The sequence below is a fragment of the Tachypleus tridentatus genome, chromosome 9 (genome assembly GCF_004210375.1).
Source record: "Tachypleus tridentatus isolate NWPU-2018 chromosome 9, ASM421037v1, whole genome shotgun sequence".
Classification (NCBI taxonomy): domain Eukaryota; kingdom Metazoa; phylum Arthropoda; class Merostomata; order Xiphosura; family Limulidae; genus Tachypleus; species Tachypleus tridentatus.
Window position 1 is genome coordinate 167,956,369 of NC_134833.1, and position 20,715 is coordinate 167,977,083.

The following is a 20,715-nucleotide window of genomic DNA, read 5'->3' on the forward strand; positions in this document are numbered from 1 at the left end:
GAGAAAATAATTGTTGATGATACAGGGTATTATATTTTTCCCCTGCTCTTACAGGTCAGTAGAGATAAGTGGGATTCACTGAGCGAACAAGCTTCATTGGCTCTAAGAAAGCTAGACTCATGCCAGCAGCAGATAAAGTCGTTTCATCAAGGACAAGAGCAATTGATTCGGTGGCTTCAGGATGTAGAATTGTCTCTAGAGCATCACACAGAACCCAAAGGGACACTCCAAGAGAAGCGAGTACAGCTTCAAAACCACAAGGTGAACACCATGCATGGAAATAAAGATGCCTTCCATTTTAGAATCATATTAACCAATCTAAACCCTAAAGCCTGAATGGCTAGTTTTGATTTTGTGTCACTTTCACTTAAATTTCCATCAAGGAAACTTCTGTATGTTGTACTTAACGTCTGCTGTAATGACCCCAGTACTTTAATTCACATCAAGGAAACTTCTGTATGTTGTACTTAACACCTACCTTAATGACCCCAGTACTTTAATTCACATCAAGGAAACTTCTGTATGTTGTACTTAACATCTACCTTAATAACTTCAGTACTTTAATTCACATCAAGAAAATTTCTGTATGTTGTACTTAACATCTACCTTAATGACCCCAGTACTTTAATTCACATCAAGTAAACTTCTGTATGTTGTACTTAACATCTACCTTAATAACTTCAGTACTTTAATTCACATCAAGGACACTTCTGTATGTTGTACTTAACGTCCACCTTAATAACTTCAGTACTTTAATTCACATCAAGGAAACTTCTGTATGTTGTACTTAACACCTACCTTAATGACCCCAGTACTTTAATTCACATCAAGGAAACTTCTGTATGTTGTACTTAACATCTACCTTAATAACTTCAGTACTTTAATTCACATCAAGAAACTTCTGTATGTTGTACTTAACATCTACCTTAATAACTTCAGTACTTTAATTCACATTAAGAAAACTTCTGTATGTTGTACTTAACATCTACCTTAATAACTTCAGTACTTTAATTCACTTCAAGGAAACTTCTGTATGTTGTACTTAACATCTACCTTAATAACTTCAGTACTTTAATTCCCATCAAAGAAACTTCTGTATGTTGTACTTAACATCTACCTTAATAACTTCAGTACTTTAATTCACATCAAGAAAACTTCTGTATGTTGTACTTAACATCTACCTTAATGACCCCAGTACTTTAATTCACATCAAGGAAACTTCTGTATGTTGTACTTAACATCTACCTTAATAACTTCAGTACTTTAATTCCCATCAAGGTAACTTCTGTATGTTGTACTTAACGTCCACCTTAATAACTTCAGTGCTTTAATTCACATCAAGGAAACTTCTGTATGTTGTACTTAACATCTACCTTAATAACTTCAGTGCTTTAATTCACATCAAGAAAACTTCTGTATGTTGTACTTAACATCTACCTTAATGACCCCAGTACCTTAATTCACATCAAGGAAACTTCTGTATGTTGTACTTAACGTATACCATAATGACCCCAGTACCTTAATTCACATCAAGGAAACTTCTGTATGTTGTACTTAACGTCTACCTTAATGACCCCAGTACTTTAATTCACATCTAGGAAACTTCTGTATGTTGTACTTAACGTCTACCTTAATGACCTCAGTACCTTAATTCTCATCTGTAGTACAGTTTTTGTTTCCTTCTTGGAATCTTGAACAACAAAAACCAATTTCAAACAGATAGTTTAAGCAGGGATAATCCTGTTTCAACAGCATATCCAGGATTCAAGTTAAAACACAATCCACATTTTATCCTGGTATGGATAAGTTGATGAAACTTTGCTGGTTTCACTTCTACCAAACACATTGTCTTTAAACACAATTCATCCTAATATTAAGTTCACCATTGAACACATAAATAACAATCACTTATCTTTTCTTAACCTCAATATTATTAATTCTGACATATTTCAAAACATTACTAACACAGGCCTCTACATCCCCTGGAATTCTGTTCATGAATCCAAACAACACATTAATATATTAAAAATTCTAATAACACAGCTTGAAGACTAAGTACATAGATCAAAAAAATTAACTCAATAAATTCTTTCATCTTTGACACCAACATTTCTTGAAAAGTGACCACAGAACAAAGTCCAACTCACAAGTAAACAATAATACACCAACAAACAACACCAAATTATACTGCAGATATTCATTTGCCCCTGACATCAGTTCAAAACTAATCAACCCTTGGAGAAAACTGGCTGTTGAGCATAAAGTTCTTGTTTACTTCAAATTAATCCCGAAACCTGGACCTAAAGTAAAATTTTTACTAAAAAACTACTTAATGTTACACAATACCAACGTTATTTATATTATTCATATTATGTTATATTAATAACATGTAATAAGTTCCCAGAAATCTACACTGGAAAAACTGGAATAAAATTGGAAACCAGATTCACTAAACATAATAAATAATAATCTACTGTAAACCAACACTCCAGGGTACAAACATACCTGAAATAAGCTGTGTTAACTGAACAAAAATCTACTGTAAACCAACACTCCATGGTACAACGAAATCCGGTAATAAGCTGTTTTTAACTGAACAAAACAAATCTACTGTAAACCAACACTGCATGGTACAAAGATACCTGTAATAAGCTGTTCTTAACTGAACAAAACAAATCTACTGTAAACCAACACTGCATGGTACAAAGATACCTGTAATAAGCTGTTCTTAAATGAACAAAACAAATCTACTGTAAACCAACACTCCATGGTACAAAGATACTTGTAATAAGCTGTTCTTAAATGAACAAAACAAATATACTGTAAACCAACACTCCATGGTACAAAGATACTTGTAATAAGCTGTTCTTAAATGAACAAAACAAATCTACTGTAAACCAACACTCTATGTTCCAAAGATATCTGTAATAAGCTGTTTTTAACTGAACAAAACAAATCTACTGTAAACCAACACTCCATGGTACAAAGATACCTGTAATAAGCTGTTCTTAAATGAGCAAAACAAATCTACTGTAAACCAACACTCCATGGTACAAAGAAATTGTAATAAGCTGTTCTTAAATGAACAAAACAAATATACTGTAAACCAACACTCCATGGTACAAAGATACTTGTAATAAGCTGTTCTTAAATGAACAAAACAAATCTACTGTAAACCAACACTCTATGTTCCAAAGAGTACCTGTAATAAGCTGTTTTTAACTGAACAAAACAAATCTACTCCAAATCAACACTCCATGGTACAAAGATACCTGTAATAAGCTGTTTTTAACTGAACAAAACAAATTACTGCAAACCAACACTCCATGGCCCAAAGATACCTGTAATAAGCTGTCATACAATCTCCAGTTACTTACCTTTTTATTTCATACTGTATACATATTTCTATATAAATTACCTGTACCTGAGAATCACAAAAAGCTGTTAAAACATTGTGTAAAGTTTTCACCGTACCAGTTCAAGAAATTTCCAAACTTCATTATACTGTATTAATGTTCAATTTCTACATAGACCTTGCTCAAACATTATGTATTGTATTAGGGTTTAAATGTAAATCTTTTTGTTAGTGTAACCAAAGTTATTTCTAATGAATTACAGGTAGTGTACCAGGATATTGTTTCACATAAGCTGGTTGTTGATGCAGTCTGTGACAAGGCTGAACAATTGATGTCATTGACGCAGGATGACAACTTATGTGTACAAAACCTGAAGGACAAATACCAAACGATGTCAACAAAATCTCAGGTAAAACTGAAGAATAAACAGTTTATATCTGTCCAAGCTACTATTATTTTAATATTTGTATTTATATCTTCTAACTATGTAAACAGTTTATATCTGTCCAAGCTACTATTATTGTAATATTTGTATTTATATCTTTTAACTATGTAAATAGTTTATATCTGTCCAAGTTACTATTATTGTAATATTTGTATTTATATCTTCTAACTATGTAAACAGTTTATATCTGTCCAAGCTACTATTATTGTAATGTTTGTATTTATATCTTCTAACTATGTAAATAGTTTATATCTGTCCAAGCTACTATTATTGTAATATTTGTATTTATATCTTCTAACTATGTAAACAGTTTATATCTGTCCAAGCTACTATTATTGTAATATTTGTATTTATATCTTCTAACTATGTAAACAGTTTATATCTGTCCAAGCTACTATTATTGTAATATTTGTATTTATATTTTCTAACTATGTTTAGGATAAAACAACATATTTGTGTCTAGTTTCTACAATGTTAGTAATAAGGTTTTCCACTAATTCTGTGTTATCAAAATTACATGTGTTGTTATATAACTTTAAGGCCTTCTGATGTAATTACAGAACTCTATCATTATAATTAGAAATATCTCTATTCTTACAAGACTAACACTTCCTGACAGATCAATAGAACTGTGTGATTATATTCAAAATTAACTGTATCCTTACATGACTAACACTTCCTGATATATCTATAGAACTGTGTCATTGTAATCAGAATTATATCTATCATTACATGACTAACACTTCCTGATATATCTATAGAACTGTGTGATTGTAATCAGAATTATCTGTATTCTTACATTGATTAACACTTCCTGATATATTTGTGGAATTTGATTGTAATTATCTTTCTTGTATTATGAATTTAAGAGCTCTTTACTTACATATAGAAGTGTTATGGTTGTAATGACATCTACTTATACTGTGACTCTAGAATCTCCTGACATGGCTTGAGAAGTGTGTTTCTGAACATCAGCACTACCTTGATTTGTGTAAAACATTCCAAGATTTTCTCTTGAATCATCAACAGAAATTCCAAGAATGCCGTGATACGGCAGGAGAGAAACGAACTGTTCAGAGTCGACTCATGACTCTCAGGGTTTGTTATTTTCTTTTAAATAACAGTAATGGTACATGAACTACCAAACAACAGCAGCTACTTAACAGATTAAAGAAACCCTAAGATATGTGTAGTTAGAGTTTACTAGAAAGTTCATGATATTGTTGTTAGATGTATCTCCTTACAAGATTATCAAAATATAATTTAAACAGATTTTTAATGTTCCCTATTCTGGTGTATTTTATGTATAAATTGTGTTGTCTTGTAGGAACTGAGAACTCAGGAAAAAGAAGGAAACAGCACAATACAGTCTCTTTGTGACCAATGCCAGGAGGTATGTATACATACTTCTGAGTATGGTGCAGATATTTTGCGAAGAGAAGTGCAAGAAATGCGAGATTCCTGGAGCCAACACACAACATCAACTTTGGAAGCTGAGCATAATTTGGAAAATGTGTTACAGCAGTGGATGGGGTATGAGGAAAATCTTCAGTTCATGTTAACATGGTTGAAGGAAGTAGAATCAGCTGTCAAACATCCACAACTTCAGTCGTCAGTTGAAGAAAAAGAAGAGCAGCTAAAAACTGTTCAGGTATAACACTGAGAAACTACAACTTAATGTATAGAATACTGTGTGAACTGAGACTGTGTTAATGTATAGAATACTGTGTGAACTGAGACTGTGTTAATGTATAGAATACTGTGTGAACTGAGACTGTGTTAATGTATAGAATACTGTGTGAACTGAGACTGTGTTAATGTATAGAATTCTGTGTGAACTGAGACTGTGTTAATGTATAGAATACTGTGTGAACTGAGACTGTGTTAATGTATAGGATAGAATACTGTGTGAACTGAGACTGTGTTAATGTATAGGATAGAATACTGTGTGAACTGAGACTGTGTTAATGTATAGGATAGAATACTGTGTGAACTGAGACTGTGTTAATGTATAGGATAGAATACTGTGTGAACTGAGACTGTGTTAATGTATAGGATAGAATACTGTGTGAACTGAGACTGTGTTAATGTATAGGATAGAATACTGTGTGAACTGAGACTGTGTTAATGTATAGGATAGAATACTGTTTGAACTGAGGCTGTGTTAATGTATAGGATACTGTGTGAACTGAGACTGTGTTAATGTATAGGATAGAATACTGTGTGAACTGAGACTGTGTTAATGTATAGGATACTGTGTGAACTGAGACTGTGTTAATGTATAAGATAGAATACTGTGTGAACTGAGACTGTGTTAATGTATAGGATAGAATACTGTGTGAACTGAGACTGTGTTAATGTATAGGATAGAATACTGTGTGAACTGAGACTGTGTTGATGTATAGAATAGAATACTGTGTGAACTTAGACTGTGTTAATGTATAGGATAGAATACTGTGTGAACTGAGACTGTGTTGATGTATAGAATAGAATACTGTGTGAACTTAGACTGTGTTAATGTATAGGATAGAATACTGTGTGAACTGAGACTGTGTTAATGTATAGGATAGAATACTGTGTGAACTGAGACTGTATTAATGTATAGGATAGAATACCGTGTGAACTGAGACTAGACTGTACATCAGATAGTACTATGTGAAGTAAGACTAGACTGTACATCAGATAGTCCTATGTGAAGTAAGACTAGACTGTACATCAGATAGTACTATGTGAAGTAAGACTAGACTGTACATCAGATAGTCCTATGTGAAGTAAGACTAGACTGTACATCAGATAGTACTATGTGAAGTAAGACTAGACTGTACGTCAGATAGTACTATGTGAAGTAAGACTAGACTGTACATCAGATAGTACTATGTGAAGTAAGACTAGACTGTACATCAGATAGTGCTATGTGAGGTAAGACTAGACTGTACATCAGATAGTGCTATGTGAGGTAAGACTAGACTGTACATCAGATAGGGCTATGTGAAGTAAGACTAGACTGTACATCAGATAGGGCTATGTGAAGTAAGACTAGACTGTACATCAGATAGGGCTATGTGAAGTAAGACTAGACTGTACATCAGATAGTACTATGTGAAGTAAGACTAGACTGTACATCAGATAGTACTATGTGAAGTAAGACTAGACTGTACATCAGATAGTACTATGTGAAGTAAGACTAGACTGTACATCAGATAGTACTATGTGAAGTAAGACTAGACTGTACATCAGATAGTACTATGTGAAGTAAGACTAGACTGTACATCAGATAGTACTATGTGAAGTAAGACTAGACTGTACATCAGATAGGGCTATGTGAAGTAAGACTAGACTGTACATCAGATAGTACTATGTGAAGTAAGACTAGACTGTACATCAGATAGTACTATGTGAAGTAAGACTAGACTGTACATCAGCCAATACTATGTTATCTAATACTAAACTGTACACCAGACAAAACTGTGTTATATAAGACTAAAATGTACACCAGACAATACTGTGTTATATAAGACTAAAATGTACACCAGACAATACTGTGTTATATAAGAATAAATGTACATCAGACAATACTGTGTTATATAAGACTAAAATGTACATCAGACAGTATTGCATTAATTAATACTAAACTGTACATCAGACAATACTGTGTTAACTAATACTAAACTGTACACCAGACAATACTGTGTTATATAAGACTAAACTGTACACCACACAGTATTGTGTTAATTAATACTAAACTGTACATCAGAGAATACTGTGTTATATAAGACTAAAATGTACACCAGACAAAACTGTGTTATATAAGACTAAACTGTACACCAGACAAAATTGTGTTAATTAATACTAAACTGTACACCAGACAAAACTGTGTTATATAAGACTAAAATGTACATAAGACAGTATTGTGTTAATTAATACTACACTGTACACCAGACAATACTGTGTTATATTAGACTAAAATGTACATCAGACAGTATTGCGTTAATTAATACTAAACTGTACATCAGACAATACTGTGTTAACTAATACTACACTGTACACCAGACAATACTGTGTTATATTAGACTAAAATGTACACCAGACAGTATTGTGTTAATTAATACTAAACTGTACACCAGACAATACTGTATTATATAAGACTAAAATGTACATCAGACAGTACTGTGTTAATTAATACTAAACTGTACACCAGACAGTATTGTGTTAATTAATACTAAACTGTACACCAGACAATACTGTGTTATATAAGACTAAAATGTACATCAGACAGTATTGTGTTAATTAATACTAAACTGTACATCAGAAAATACTGTGTTATATAAGACTAAAATGTACACCAGACAATACTGTGTTATATAAGACTAAAATGTACATCAGACAGTATTGTGTTAATTAATACTAAACTGTACGTCAGACAATACTGTGTTAACTAATACTAAACTGTACATCAGAAATACTGTGTTATATAAGACTAAACTCTGTAGGAGAGAATACTGAGACAAGTGGATTAAACTGTTCCAGTTTTAAGACTTGAGTCTCATTTGTATTTATTAAAAACTATTAATACATATACATTATTTTGCATACAAGGAGTAATTACATACACTTATGTATAATTGTTTAAAAAGATTCTCAAAACCAAACAATCTCTAAATTGAATGACAAATTAGAAAGACTATTTTTATCATTGCACTGAATGCAATAAAACTATATATTAAAAAGAAATAATTATAAATAAATAAATTTAAACTATAAATAAAGATTAAAAATATATAAGTTCATTTCATTAGTTAATAATGAACTTTAAATGATGAACAGGAGCTGAGAGACAAAGTTCTGAATCACCAGAAAACTGTGGACAGTCTTACTGATGAGGGTCATGTTCTACTTCAAGTTTCTGGTGTAGAGAACATTCGTGGCCAGATATCTCAGTGTGGTTTCCGATACCAGTCACTACTTAGTACTGTGAAGGTGAGAATTAAAGAATTATGTTGATAAATGGTGAGTTTGAAGTGACAAAACAATTATTTTAGCTTGAAATATAATTTCATGCAACAGTTAATATTTTATTGCTAGATTATTCTTTATAATTTTTATAAACATTTCACAGAAAACTGTCAAAACAAGAACTAAACAATATTTAGTAATCCAGAGGTAATGAACCTGACATTCAAGGTATTTATACTTGTGATATTATTTATAGTTACTAGACAATAATGGTAGAATATCACTTGTATTTTTAGTTGCTGTGTCTTGGCTATGTTATAATGGCACTTTGAAGAGATAGTTATGGATACAGAGAATTCATAAGAAATTTCTAATATCACTTCTTTCAGGCTTTAATTACTCGGTGGGAAAATATGGTTGAGGACCATAAGAATTACAAAAAAATGACATCTGAGCTTGAAGTGTGGCTAAGAGGAGCAGAGAATGTTGTATCTGAGTTGAAGGAAGATGGTAAAATTGAAAACAAGATAGAGAAAGTACAAGTAGGACATTTTTCATACTGTATTACAAATATTTATGAATGTGTATTGAGGTTTATATACTGGTCAAGGTGAGCTTTAAAGACAAATTGTATTGATTTCAGTGGCCTTGGTAACACTAAGGTGCAGTAATTTGTTTGTCAAGTTTCATAATAGGTGTTCGAATGTTTATTATATGGGTTAATATCGTAAACTCAGGTTTATATTAAACCTAAGATACAGAAGTTTAAAATGTCCAACAGTTGATATTAAGTTTTTGATATATTAATTCTAGATATTGATAAATGTAATGTGCATCTCTTTACTGACTAATGTTTCAATGTTATTAATCACGATCTTTGTTTTACATGCTGTAAGATCTCATACATACACCTAAGTTATGCTAACTCCTGTATATGTGTATCTAGGAGTTAATGGTTTTAGTCAAAATATTTCTTTTATAAGTTTTGGAATCTTATAAACCTGATATAAAACCTAAAACATTAAAGTTTTATTAAATGTTTTTGTCTCCTAGGTTTTAATGGCTGATAAACCTAAAGGACAACAACTTCTAAATCAAGTTGTGCAAGCAGGAGAAAGACTTTATCAAGACACATCAGCAAATGGAAGAGATGCAGTGAGACAAGAATTACGTAAGCTGCGTGACTGTTGGGATCAGTTGGATGTCGAACTAACGGAGCAACAAAGACTGTTACAAGATCGCAGTCAGCAATGGCATGTTTTCATGGATAATTTGAAACAAGTATGAACCAGATATTTCTTGTTTTGACAAACTCCATAAAATAGTTTTTTTCTTACAGTGAAACTGTTAAAGAGTTTTAGTTTAATTGGGTTTAGAATTTCCACAGATGTTATTGTAATAACATCATCAGTTTCTGTGTGGAAATTCCTGAGCTTCAGTTTTGCACTTAAAGGTTATTAACCTCACCTTTAAACAGAGACATTTAAAACATGGGCAATATTTAACATCTTTAAATGGTTGACCAACTCATCTCTTTGTACTTGTTTTATTTAGTGTTTTAAAGTTCCACATCAGTTCACTTGTGTCTTGAAATATTTTATATAAGATTCAGTGTAATTATGTTTAAAACAACTAAATTTTGAAACCAGATGCAATATTTTCAATGGAGAAATTCCAGTATTCTATCTGAAGAAATACCTCAGGTTTTATAAGGTGCATATACAAGAGCCCATTATTTTCAGATAATAGCTTATAATCAAATATCAACCAGCTAGTTGGTTGATGTTTTAAAGAACTACACTTTAAGGATAGTTTTCATTCTCTAATGAATTTCTGAATTACAAGTTTGATAATAAAGTTTCTTGTGCTAGTTTTAACATTAACACAATTACGGAATTAATTTTTAATAATATTGATAAAAAAAATATGTACTTTTGGTTTTTGAACCTTGATAATTTTACAAACACAGAATCCAAAGTTTTGTTAGGGATCAGGGTGATGTGGGTTTTAGATGAGTTCCATTTTTGGCCAATCCTTTCTGTTTTTCTTGAGAAACAGCAGTTGGATGAAAGTACACAGTTTTTGAAATTATTATATAACATGCATCACTTTTAAGAACCCCGAGTATGTTTGTAAATTTATACTAGTAAGTAGAACACAACTAACAAGATTTTAAAGTATAATTCTTATTTCATAATTGTGGTGATACCTTTAAGGATGAGGTTCACAGTCAGTTATGATGAAATGAAACTTTGATTGTTTTATAATCTGTGAAGTCTAAAAATCTAAGGTTTTCACAACTTTACCCTATTTATTGAAACGTACATTAAATGATAAAAAACTGTATTCTTTACTTCACAAATTATACATGAACTTTCAAATGAAATGTATTTTTAAATCAAGATGTAATCTTCATTACTTCTATAGGTGTTTGATCAAATTTCAACACAGGAAACATCAAGTCTGTTTTATTATAAATTTACTTGTTTCTGTTGCAAATAAGGTACACTTAGATCCATCACATGTTAGCTGCAAATACCAGTGAAAAACATTCAACATGAAAGATGCTAAATAAATAAAGTGTATAAGAGTATAGGTGACTGTGATCTGTTCTAATTAACATAGTAACTGAGACCTATGATGAAGAAACCTCTGTATAAAAGAGAGCTTGTACCTTTAAGCAGAAGCTGCTACATCAGATTAAACTGGCATCAATCTGGTTTTTATGGAAGATATAACTATTACTGTTCTTCTGCATCAATTACATCATGTTTATATTTTGAGTATGTTTATATGTGCTGTAATAAAAAAAATGTGACATGTTAAAGAATGTACAAAGTTAAATATTGTTCAAAACTCTACCTGGTTATAGTAGTTCTGTTTACTTATTCATATTATTTCTACAGATTGTGAACTGGTTGAATGCAACAGAAAAGTCTGTTGAATTAGACAAGAATAACCATCCTGGGGTACAAGACATACCAACTCGTTTACAGAAATACAAGGTGAGAAAGTTTTCTCATGGTATTAGTTTCAACTATACCACTTCCTGTGTATCTCCCCTTGTTCCTTAATTTAATAAACATACAGTAACAGTAGATATTTTCTAGAGATTATTGGTAGTATGTGTAGTGTTAATATTAGTAACAAATTTTCTATAGATTCATGGTAATATGTCTAAAGAGTAGTAACACATTTTCTATAGATTCATGGTAATATGTCTAAAGTTTAGTAACACGTTTTCTATAGATTCATGGTTATATGTCTAAAGTTTAGTAACACACATTTTCTATAGATTCATGATAATATGTCTAAAGTTTAGTTTCACATTTTCTATAGATTCATGGTAATATGTCTAAAGTTTAGTAACACACATTTTCTATAGATTCATGATAATATGTCTAAAGTTTAGTTTCACATTTTCTATAGATTCATGGTAATATGTCTAAAGTTTAGTAACACACATTTTCTACAGATTCATGGTAATATGTCTAAAGTTTAGTAACACACATTTTCTATAGATTCATGGTAATATGTCTAAAGTTTAGTAACACACATTTTCTATAGATTCATGGTAATATGTCTAAAGTTTAGTAACACACATTTTCTATAGATTCATGGTAATATGTCTAAAGTTTAGTAACACACATTTTCTATAGATTCATGGTAATATGTCTAAAGTTTAGTTTCCACAGATTAGTGTTAATTCACAACACATCTTGTGTGTCTACAAATTTTCTTTAGTGCAGAATATTTATTTACTGTTCACACTCCCCAAGATTTTGAAGTCTTCAGAAGTGATATTTGTGTCACAGTCACATAAACAGTAATGAAAGATGAACAATTGATTATATGGTGTGTTTTGGACAAGCTCTTTAGTAGGTTAGTTCAGACAACATACTGTAGAGCCCACATAGCCAAAGTTACACCTAGAAAGTGTAAATTTATATGTGGCATAAGAATTATGCATTATAGGAATCTTGTCTTCAAATTGAAAATAATTACTTAAACTAAACATTGGTTTAAAGACAGTTATTAAAACGTGGGTAAATTTTAATATTCAGAACAGATTTCATTTCTTTCCTTAATTTTATAGAATTATTATCAAGAAATTGTGGAATGAAATAAACTGTTCCTTTATTACCAGTCTGTTTACTAATATTTAAAGTGTTCAAAGATATTTTCTGATTCAATTAATTATACATGAAAGTTATTGTTTTATATTTTTTCGTTGGATGTTCATAAAGAAGTTAAATTTATATGCCTGATAACTTAAATTATGAATTAGGTGCTTTTTAAATTCAACAGTTAAGTTTACTATTAAAATGAAAATATCCTGTAAAGTTAGGCCTATGATAGCTCTTAGTGTTAAAACTATTGTTCTTAGTGTTAAAAGTATAGCTCTTGGTGTTAGAACTATAGCTCCTAATGTTAAAACATTCACCCAAATTAACAGTTTTAGTATCTAAAAAAGATAAACTGTTAACTCTCTGTTCTTTAACTGTAACTTTAATATTGTTGTGTTGATTGTTTAGATAACAGTATTAAAACTTCTGTCTAATTTAAGGATCTTGGTATGTAAGGTAAGCTGTTAACTGTTTGTTCACATAGTTGTAACATTCTTGAAAATCAGGTTTAATCTTAAAAACTACAAAAAGTGCCATCAACATATCTTATGATGGTTTACACTCTTCTCAACATATCGTATGATGGTTTACACTCTTCTCAACATATCTTATGATGGTTTACACTCTTCTCAACATATCTTATGATGGTTTACACTCTTCTCAACATATCTTATATGGTTAACACTCTTCTCAACATATCTTATGATGGTTTACACTCTTCTCAACATATCTTATGATGGTTTACACTCTTCTCAACATATCTTATATGGTTAACACTCTTCTCAACATATCTTATGATGGTTAACACTCTTCTCAACATATCTTATGATGGTTTACACTCTTCTCAACATATCTTATATGGTTAACACTCTTCTCAACATATCTTATGATTGTTAACACTCTTCTCAACATATCTTATGATGGTTTACACTCTTCTCAACATATCTTATCATTGTTTACACTCTTCTCAACATATCTTATGATGGTTAACACTCTTCTCAACATATCTTATGATGGTTTACACTCTTCTCAACATATGATGGTTTACACTCTTTGTAACATATCTTATGATGGTTTACACTCTTCTCAACATATCTTATGATGGTTTACACTCTTCTCAACATATCTTATGATGGTTTACACTCTTCTTAACATATCTTATGATGGTTTACACTCTTCTCAACATATCTTATGATGGTTTACACTCTTCTCAACATATCTTATGATGGTTAACACTCTTCTCAACATATCTTATGATGGTTAACACTCTTCTCAACATATCTTATGATGGTTAACACTCTTCTCAACATATCTTATGATGGTTTACACTCTTCTCAACATATCTTATGATTGTTAACACTCTTCTCAACATATCTTATAATGGTTTACACTCTTCTGGGTAACTTTTTAACCACTTTTCTTAATAATAATTAAAAACAAAGTAGCCAAACATGGTGCAACACATGAATCCATAAAATCCCATCAAGTTTTTCATAATGACAACCATTAAGAACAATTGAGTATTTAATGACAAATTTTATAAAAACATGTTTATATGTACACCTAACAACATTAGAATTTTGAAAATTAAATTACTATTGTATACAGCTGCAGTAAACAATGGTGTAACAAATTTTTGTAATACATTGGGCTTGTTTTGAATATCTTATTTTAAAACCTTATAAAACCTGACAGTTTCAGTATTTTTGAAACTAATGATGCAGTAAATTCCAAAGATGCAGTGTAGAAGTTAAGAAAGATGTGTAATGAATTAGAATGTGATTCATAGCAACACAAAATATATGTAAGAAAGATGATATAATACCCAGTATGTTTCCATTATAGTTTATATATGTAAGAAAGATGATATAATACCCAGTATGGTACCATTATAGTTTATTTATGTAAGAAAGATGATATAATACCCACAATGTTTCCATTATAGCTTATTTATGTAAGAAAGATGATATAATACCCAGTATAGTACCACCATAGTATATATGTAAGAAAGATGATATAATACCCAGTATGGTACCACCATAGTATATATGTAAGAAAGATGATATAATACCCACAATGTTTCCATTATAGTTTATTTATGTAAGAAAGATGATATAATACCCAGTATGGTACCACCATAGTATATATGTAAGAAAGATGATATAATACCCACAATGTTTCCATTATAGCTTATTTATGTAAGAAAGATGATATAACACTCACAATGTTACCATTATAGTTTATATATGTAAGAAAGATGATATAATACCCACTATGTTACCATTATAGTTTATATATGTAAGAAAGATGATATAACACTCACAATGTTACCATTATAGTTTATATATGTAAGAAAGATGATATAATACCCACAATGTTTCCATTATAGTTTATATATGTAAGAAAGATGATATAATACCCAGTATGGTACCATTATAGTTTATATATGTAAGAAAGATGATATAATACCCACTATGTTACCATTATAGTTTATATATGTAAGAAAGATGATATAACACTCACAATGTTACCATTATAGTTTATATATGTAAGAAAGATGATATAATACCCAGTATGTTACCATTATAGTTTATATATGTAAGAAAGATGATATAATACCCACAATGTTACCACCATAGTATATATGTAAGAAAGATGATATAATACCCAGTATGTTTCCATTATAGTTTATATATGTAAGAAAGATGATATAATACCCACTATGTTACCATTATAGTTTATATATGTAAGAAAGATGATATAATACCCAGTATGTTACCATTATAGTTTATATATGTAAGAAAGATGATATAATACCCACAATGTTACCACCATAGTATATATGTAAGAAAGATGATATAATACCCAGTATGTTTCCATTATAGTTTATATATGTAAGAAAGATGATATAATACCCACTATGTTACCATTATAGTTTATATATGTAAGAAAGATGATATAATACCCACTATGTTACCATTATAGTTTATATATGTAAGAAAGATGATATAATACCCAGTATGTTACCATTATAGTTTATATATGTAAGAAAGATGATATAATACCCACTATGTTTCCATTATAGTTTATATATGTAAGAAAGATGATATAATACCCACTATGTTACCATTATAGTTTATATATGTAAGAAAGATGATATAATACCCACTATGTTACCATTATAGTTTATATATGTAAGAAAGATGATATAATACCCACTATGTTACCATTATAGTTTATATATGTAAGAAAGATGATATAATACCCACTATGTTACCATTATAGTTTATATATGTAAGAAAGATGATATAATACCCACTATGTTTCCATTATAGTTTATATATGTAAGAAAGATGATATAATACCCACTATGTTACCATTATAGTTTATATATGTAAGAAAGATGATATAATACCCAGTATGTTACCATTATAGTTTATATATGTAAGAAAGATGATATAATACCCACTATGTTTCCATTATAGTTTATATATGTAAGAAAGATGATATAATACCCACAATGTTTCCATTATAGTTTATATATGTAAGAAAGATGATATAATACCCAGTATGTTACCACCATAGTATATATGTAAGAAAGATGATATAATACCCACTATGTTACCATTATAGTTTATATATGTAAGAAAGATGATATAATACCCAGTATGTTACCACCATAGTATATATGTAAGAAAGATGATATAATACCCACTATGTTACCATTATAGTTTATATATGTAAGAAAGATGATATAATACCCAGTATGTTACCACCATAGTATATATATGTAAGAAAGATGATATAATACCCACTATGTTACCATTATAGTTTATATATGTAAGAAAGATGATATAATACCCAGTATGTTACCACCATAGTATATATGTAAGAAAGATGATATAATACCCACTATGTTACCATTATAGTTTATATATGTAAGAAAGATGATATAATACCCAGTATGTTACCATTATAGTTTATATATGTAAGAAAGATGATATAATACCCAGTATGTTACCACCATAGTATATATGTAAGAAAGATGATATAACACCCACAATGTTTCCATTATAGTTTATTTATGTAAGAAAGATGATATAATACCCAGTATGGTACCACCATAGTATATATGTAAGAAAGGTGATATAACACCCACAATGTTTCCATTATAGTTTATATATGTAAGAAAGATGATATAATACCCAGTATGTTACCACCATAGTATATATGTAAGAAAGATGATATAATACCCACTATGTTACCATTATAGTTTATATATGTAAGAAAGATGATATAATACCCAGTATGTTACCATTATAGTTTATTTATGTAAGAAAGATGATATAATACCCAGTATGTTACCATTATAGTTTATATATGTAAGAAAGATGATATAATACCCAGTATGTTACCATTATAGTTTATTTATGTAAGAAAGATGATATAATACCCAGTATGTTACCATTATAGTTTATATATGTAAGAAAGATGATATAATACCCAGTATGTTACCATTATAATTTATTTATGTAAGAAAGATGATATAATACCCAGTATGGTACCACCATAGTATATATGTAAGAAAGATGATATAATACCCACTATGTTACCACCATAGTATATATGTAAGAAAGATGATATAATACCCACTATGTTATCATTATAGTTTATATATGTAAGAAAGATGATATAATACCCACTATGTTACCACCATAGTATATATGTAAGAAAGATGATATAATACCCAGTATGTTTCCATTATAGTTTATATATGTAAGAAAGATGATATAATACCCAGTATGGTACCATTATAGTTTATATATGTAAGAAAGATGATATAATACCCACTATGTTACCATTATAGTTTATATATGTAAGAAAGATGATATAATACCCAGTATGTTACCACCATAGTATATATGTAAGAAAGATGATATAATACCCACTATGTTACCACCATAGTATATATGTAAGAAAGATGATATAATACCCAGTATGTTACCATTATAGTTTATATATGTAAGAAAGATGATATAATACCCAGTATGTTACCATTATAGTGCATATGTAAGAAAGCTGATATAATACCAAGTATGGTACCACCATAGTGTATATGTAAGAAAGCTGATATAATACCAAGTATGGTACCACCATAGTGTATATGTAAGAAAGCTGATATAATACCAAGTATGGTACCACCATAGTGTATATGTAAGAAAGCTGATATAATACCAAGTATGGTACCACCATAGTATATATGTAAGAAAAATGATATAATGACCAGTATGGTACCACCATATAGATTTCATTAATATTTACTATTTTTGTTTTAGAAGTTGTGCTGAACTTCATTCAATGAGGTTTGTCAAAATAACCCTAAACTACTGGTTTCTGGAAAGGCCTAACTGTTGACCATCTTTGGCTGAATTGTTAAAGGATGGTACACTTTTTCTTGTGGCAGGTTTAAATTAACTCTTATCTTGAACTAAATGTGCAGTTTTAATGTGTAACTGTAGTATAATAATGAAACAGTGTGTTTATAAGACAATACGTACATCTCAGTTCATAATAAAACAGTGTGTTTATAAGACAATACGTACATCTCAGTTCATAATAAAACAGTGTGTTTATAAGACAATATGTACATCTCAGTTCATAATAAAACAGTGTGTTTATAAGACGATACGTACATCTCAGTTCATATTAAAACAGTGTGTTTATAAGACAATACGTACATCTCAGTTCATAATAAAACAGTGTGTTTATAAGTTTATACGTACATCTCAGTTCATAATAAAACAGTGTGTTTATAAGACAATACGTACATCTAAGTTCTTTTCTTGTAGCTTTTTCAGCAGGACATTATGATGCACAAAAGACAGTTAGATTCCTTGCAGGAGAAACTTCCGAGTAGTGCAACGTTTTTAGGTGAAGTGAAACAGGCTCTCTCTGAAGCAACAGAAAGGATTGAAGCTCTCTCTGAGGCTGTTAAGGTAGGAGACACTGAAATATTCCTTACTGTCTTAATTTACATGTACAGTTATTATAAATGCACTGAATGGAATATTTACTGATAAATTACACCTCTGAGGAGTGGGTTTTATTTAAATTGTGAGGTGATTTTGCAAATGTGTGTATATACTGATAATAAAGATGAGTAATGTGTGTGTTTAAATATGTTTTGATACATAGATTTTCCATACCGTTAATAATTCAGATATGTACTTATGATATATTTATTCTTACAGTATATACTTAGTGTTGTATGATATAGATGTTTTATGTTTTTAAAATCAGGCTGAATTGTCGAGTGTAGAAAATCTTGGAATGCTTGCACAAAAGTACAAGGATCTTCGAGAGCACTACAGCCAGTGGTATCAACAAACACTGGACAAACTGCTTTTGTGTAAGGACTACACTGGAAATAGAGCAACGATCCAGGCGAGGTTGGAAAAACTAGAGGTATATAACTATATATCCCTTTCAAACAGAACTGAGAGAGTTAGATATGTACATAAAACCCAATTATTCTGTCTATAGTAGTTTACAGAATGTTTTTAGGTGAAGAGAAGTTAGAAGTTTTATTACACATAAACTATCATATAATTAGCAAGAAACACTCTAACCTTGAGATTTTAATATGCTTTTAGAAGCCAAAGTGTTCACAGGTTAAAACATACTTAAACTTTTGCAGAATATTGAAAAGCAGCTCTCAGAGGGAGCAGAAACTGTGAACAGTCTTGGAGAACATACAAAAGAGCTAAGAGAACTAGTGTGTCCAAAGGACCGGGACATTATGGAACAAGAGCATATGGTTGTTGTCAGTAACCAGCAGCGACTAACTGCAGAGACAGATGAAGTCAGTCATCAGCTTCACGATCGACTTCAACAGTGGACCACTTATGAAGATCAGTTTGGTTGTCTGTTAGAAAGACTAGAGCTATTGGAAGCACAGGTTCAAGATTTTTCACTCAAAACCACTTTAGAAGAAAAGAAAGAACAATTATCAAGATATCAGGTACTCAGCTAACCAAATAACATTTTATACCTAGTAATACATGTTATGATAAATGATGCATGGGATGGTTACTCTTCAATAACCTTTGTTATTAAATTTAACTTCCTTTTAAATAATGAATGAAGTAATTTTGTGTTGATTGTATTTTTAACAATAATGTTTGTAACATTTTTGTTATTGTAGTGATATTTATAGCATGAAAAATGATACTTTGTTTTTTATTTACTAACTTAAAATGTGGTTTTATGTTGACTGTGAAGTTTATATCACATTTGAGCATGACAGAGTTATTCTTTCCATATAGAGTGAGCTGCAATTTGAGTGTAATTTTTAACTGCATGTTTTAAATATGCAATGTTATTTGGATTATCAAACAGCTTGTTTCAAGAATGTATAGTGCCACATTTAGTGTTTTTAATTCATGCACTGCACCTTGGTGTCCTTTACATTTCCTAACAGGCCTTGATCAATGATATAGAGGCTGAGGAAAGAACTTGGCCCATCCTTAGCAGTCTTGCTGTCATCCTGGACCAAGTAAGCAACTAATATCTGATGAATGAAAGACAAGTGATATGGGATTCTGATATACCTTTAAATAGTTTTAGTCTGAATGTTTTGACAAACACTTGTAACCTTACTGATTGATTAGCATTTTGTCTTAATATCATTAAATGGAGTGTTTACATTAAAAATATATATTCTTTATTTTTAAGAAGAACTACATTTTGCTAAGTGTTTCTAACATCACCAGGTGGATACATTTGAGTAATAAGCAGTAAAGCTACACACTATATTATCAACAGTGATATACAC

At 30.3% G+C, this 20,715-nt stretch overlaps 1 protein-coding gene across 1 annotated transcript in view; it reads left to right on the forward strand.

Moving 5' to 3' along the window:
- Positions 1-20,715, forward strand: part of LOC143227577 (muscle-specific protein 300 kDa-like) — a 28,869-nt gene that overhangs the window by 579 nt on the left and 7,575 nt on the right. The window contains exons 2-13 of the mRNA XM_076459006.1: positions 26-261; positions 3,619-3,765; positions 4,735-4,899; positions 5,129-5,452; positions 8,626-8,778; positions 9,144-9,296; positions 9,808-10,035; positions 11,661-11,759; positions 18,731-18,877; positions 19,182-19,346; positions 19,579-19,902; positions 20,362-20,436. Coding sequence (XP_076315121.1) covers positions 26-261; positions 3,619-3,765; positions 4,735-4,899; positions 5,129-5,452; positions 8,626-8,778; positions 9,144-9,296; positions 9,808-10,035; positions 11,661-11,759; positions 18,731-18,877; positions 19,182-19,346; positions 19,579-19,902; positions 20,362-20,436 — 2,216 coding nt within the window. The remainder of the gene's footprint in view (positions 1-25; positions 262-3,618; positions 3,766-4,734; positions 4,900-5,128; positions 5,453-8,625; positions 8,779-9,143; positions 9,297-9,807; positions 10,036-11,660; positions 11,760-18,730; positions 18,878-19,181; positions 19,347-19,578; positions 19,903-20,361; positions 20,437-20,715) is intronic.